The 4,644-nt window shown below is 35.8% G+C and overlaps 1 protein-coding gene across 1 annotated transcript in view; it reads left to right on the plus strand.

The window, feature by feature from the left end:
* GRK4 (G protein-coupled receptor kinase 4) overlaps positions 1-4,644 on the plus strand; it is a 95,493-nt gene that overhangs the window by 36,507 nt on the left and 54,342 nt on the right. Inside the window, exons 6-7 of the mRNA XM_019526516.1 lie at positions 2,877-2,969; positions 4,079-4,142. Of these exons, the coding sequence (XP_019382061.1) occupies positions 2,877-2,969; positions 4,079-4,142 (157 nt within the window). The remainder of the gene's footprint in view (positions 1-2,876; positions 2,970-4,078; positions 4,143-4,644) is intronic.

Consider the following 4,644-nt stretch of genomic DNA (forward strand, 5'->3'; position numbering starts at 1 on the left):
ATGCAATTGCCTCTATATACACTACTCAGAAAAACATAAATTGGGACAAAAGTTATTTTTTTTAAATAAAATTAAAATATAGTAGATGTTTGATTTTTGCTTTTTTTTAGTATATGATTTTTGTTATCTATAATTTGTTAAAATGAAATCTAAAAGATTTTATTTGCGCGTCCTCACCAGCTCACCAAAACTTGGTAAGTGGCCCTCTGGCCGAAATAATTGCCCCCCTCTGTTTTAAAAGGCCACCCACTTCAAAAGGAGCTATCCCCTGGCATCAACTGTGTACACTGGTTCACTTGAATGAAATAGATATAAAGATGCAGTGCATTTGCTTTGCCACATTTGTATTGCTACAGAATTGGGGATGTGTAACAGTTGCATCATACCAGCTTATTTTGTTATGGATATAATTGTTGTTTGCCTCTAGACTTGTAGTGGATTTTTCCCTTTCAGAAAAGTAAATGTAAAAATCACAAAAATAACCTTGTGAAGACACAGGGAAACCTTCACAGATAATGCCTATTTAGAAATCATGAAACTGTGGCCAACAGTGATGTTGAATCATTGTAGCTAAAAATCTAGTTTTAAAGGATTGGTCACATTAGTTAATCTTAATATTGAATGGCAAGCTCAGTTTTGTTTAATTTGCAGTTCAAACATCTCCAGGAACAAAGACTTTGAAGAGCTGATACATAGTTACAAATGTTTCAACTCTTGTAGAGCCTTTATATTTCTAATATTACTGGTTCTTCAAGGCATGCTTGATCATGTCTGCATGAAACACGTTTGTTGCAGCTTGGGTCATCTCTCTGGAAATTTAAAACACTATGCTGCACAATAATCTAAGAATAAAAGATCAAAACAGACGTGAAGTACACCGTAATAAGAAGTTTTAAGTAAAATGGATGACCTGTCATGTAGGCCATTCTCTTCCCTGCTTACAGTAAAGTTCTTGAGCTCCACAGGAAGGATGGGGCTGTTCTATTTTTCCCTGTATACTGTGGTGCTTAGTCTGATGGGAATGTTGCAGATTTCTGGCTATTACTTATGGATTTATTTTTTTAACAGTCCATGTTCATATCCCTGAAATTGTAGAGTCCTGTATTCTTTTGATGCAGGTAGCTTGTATGCTGTGCAACGTAACTTTGGATTGGTCTTTCAGATGACGTCTTAAAAACTGAGGTCCTGTTTGTTCTGTATAAATAATAGAGATTTTGTCAAACGGGGCATCTTTTTTTTTTTTTTTTGTGGGCACAGCTTCATGCCTTCTGTAAACGAAGTGTACAATTCTGCATCTACTGCTTTTTGAGTTTTGCTTTCTCAGTAATGAGACTTATGTTTCAAGGCTTCTTATACATGTTTGAATTAATGATCTAGCAAAAATAAGCAGTATATCCTGCAAAACCCGTTGTCTAACTTGCTTGTGCTGAAAAAAGATTTTTGGGAAAAGTCATTTTTATTGAGTACTATCAAATTCTAAAGACAAGTCTTCCTTGAGACTTCTTGAACTAACTTTTAAGAATATTTTTGCCCTAAACCTTATTTAAATTATTAAAAGTTAGTGCTATAGATATACTGAAAAAAAGTAAATTGTGCCAAACCATCTCAAGTGACAAAATACTTTGTGTTCAGTTTTTCTTAGTAGCCTGCAACTGGAAACTTACTGGCCTTGGTAATATATTTCTGACAACTGAAGAACATAATTAAAATCAGAGAATAATATATTTTAGAGTTATAACTTTGCAAGAAAGATGTTGCTTTGAAATGTGATGGTTTGAAACCATAATGATGCTGCAAGTTGTAAAATAATAGCTAATGCATAAGTCATTTACTGTGCTGGATCTGAGAACTCATTACATTGAACACACAGAGATTTTAAGAGTGGGTGGGGAGTTTTCCATTAAATTGTGAAATGATGCTTCTAAAAGGAACTGTGGGTAGAGGTTGGATAATGCAGCCAGGGTAATTTTATGTTGCTATTTTTAGGCAAGTTTTATAGGTGAAGGACTTCTGGGGGGAAAAAAAAACATATAGGTAGAAAATAGAAGAAGAACAGGGGCACGTCAATAATTTCAGGTTCTGATTTACAAGAAGCCTTTGATCTAGCTGAAATGTAGCCCTTTAACATGCAGTTGATGACCAGAAGCTCTAAAATAGTTGTTGTCATTCAATGCAGTCTATTTGTGAAAAGTCAGCAGACAGTAGCATCCTGTTTTTATCAGACGTGCCTTGAAGAACTTAGAAGCACTTCTGAGCAGCTTGTATTTGTGTCTCCACACTTGGTACTCTGACCTTTTGTCCACAAACTGGAAGGCAGGAATGGAGGAGAGATCCTTCACCCTTGCTTCCATACCCTAAATTATTTTAGGAGCAAAATCTCATCTTTCCCCTGACCCTTACCCCTAACCCTTTAAAATCAGCTGTTCTGATGGTTCAGTTTGAAAATAATTTTTGGGTATTTAGAGAACATATTCCTTTCCTGTTTGAAATAACCAGGAGCTCTTGCTTCCGTACTCATTAGTGCATCATCAAGTATATTTCTCAGTGCCATTCTGCAAACTTATCTCTTGTCTGAGGCAAACATGGGCATTGTCTTCTTGTGTCTCCACACCATGTTTGGTCACAGATGGTTGACCAATGGTATAGCTCCACTTTTTCATTAGTTCCTTGGCGTGTCCTTGGAGTGATTTAGACTTCGCTGTGTTTGCCATGGGTGCAAACAGTAAAATCTTCGTAAAGCCACTGTGGAATACAATGATGACGATGCACCTTTGCCTATTTTTAAATGGACTTATAAGAGATTGTTTAGCTTCTCCTGCCTGACCAGTCTCTCTAGGCAGTCTATTAAGATAAACTATTATAAATTATTATTTCAGAGTTATTCATGATTATTTAAGTGGAAGACCATTTGAGGCTTATCAAGAAAGCACGCATTTCTCACGGTTTTTACAATGGAAATGGTTAGAAAGGTAAGTTGTTATAGTTAACATTTATATATTGCAGCAGTGTCAGAAAGCAAACAGGAGTCCTGTTGTACTAAGCCTTTTTACAAAACTTAGTAAATGACAGTCCATGCCTGAGAAGCTTACAGTCTGAAAAATGAGAGAGATTGGGTAGATGGTACAGGCAAGTGGGCCCTAGTGGGGCTTGGGATCATGTGGTATTAATACTTAAAATATCTATCTCATGATCTCACTTTACATTTAACTACTGAAAACTTAAAAATCTTTTCTGAACGCGTGTATACTTTCTAGCATATATAGGGTCCTGATCCTAATTGGGATTTCTTGGTACTACCACATCACTGACAATTACATTAATCAGGCTTTTTGAGTTTAGCCAGTTTTACAGTAATGTTAACCGCAGTGCAATTCAAGTGGCTTGCCTAATTGTAGGAATCAAGATTAAAAATAAGCTCCCATGTTTTTGTTTTGTTAGGTTTCTGAATGTCTATATTTAAGCAATTAAATAAATAGCCTGATTATTTTTAAGTGCTATCACCATTCAGTTCCATCAGAGTCAGTGTTAGTTGATAGCTCTTTCAACAGTTTTAGAAATGAGGCCAACTCATTTAAGCTTCCAGGTGTCTAGATATGAATTTAACATTGAAAAACTTGGTTTGAGCTGAGTTAATGGCAGGGCCAGGAGGAGAACTTAGAAACTTGGGCAGACCAGTAGACCAAACACCTTCCTCTGAAACACAAAATCCCCTGGCATATAACGCTAACATCTTGTTAGCTTCATTGGGAGCAAAGCTGAATCAGTGCTGTGTACTCTTTAGAAAATCTTATGCTGAAATACTTGGAAATCCATTCTTAAACTGTGAATTGCACCAATTAAAAAGATCACAAACCTTTGGTTCTGCTTCAGAGAACGCCCTTCTGGCCATAAGAGGGATCCAGGGTCCATGAGCAGAAGCACACCGTTTATATGGCACTCGGTTCTGTTCTAATTTACCAATCAGTTGGGTGCCAGTTACGTGATAGGAGGGAATAGATAGAGACAAACAGGATTCTGAAAGAAAATACAAATAATGTAACAGGAAATTAGAGATTAATTGTTCCTTTTTGTCAATTAGGCAACCAGTAACCAAGCACACGTTTAGGCATTACCGAGTACTAGGCAAAGGTGGATTTGGAGAGGTGAGTATTGTGAGTTCTGTATTTGTTAGGCATTTCTTAAAGGGAATATGGGGAAAAGTGTTACTCTTGATTCGGTGAATAAATGATGGACTTGAATTAATTACAGTTGATCCAAACTAAAAAGACTGATTACTTTAAACATTATTATTAGTAGTATCCTAACTGTTGATGATAAAGTTCCGCACCAGAATAAAAAAAAATCTATCACTGAATTATTTAAAAATCATTGCAGTCTTCCATTTAATGCTTCTTCCGGAGTGAGAATGTAATTTGGTTCTTGTTTAGTACTAAAATAGTTCAGTGTGACCAATTTCAGATTTATTTTGTTCAATTTAGTTTCATTGTTTCATTATTTAATTGTTTTCTATGTATTTTTAATAATATTGTTATGTAAAAGGACAGAATTATTGACATCATGAATGGGGTCTTTTATCCACTTGCATTGGGTATGAATTTTACTCTAAATTATTCATCCCAATGATGGGGGGGGGGGGGGGTGTTT

The sequence above is a fragment of the Gavialis gangeticus genome, unplaced genomic scaffold (genome assembly GCF_001723915.1).
Source record: "Gavialis gangeticus isolate Ggan-Ray unplaced genomic scaffold, GavGan_comp1, whole genome shotgun sequence".
Lineage (NCBI taxonomy): Eukaryota > Metazoa > Chordata > Crocodylia > Gavialidae > Gavialis > Gavialis gangeticus.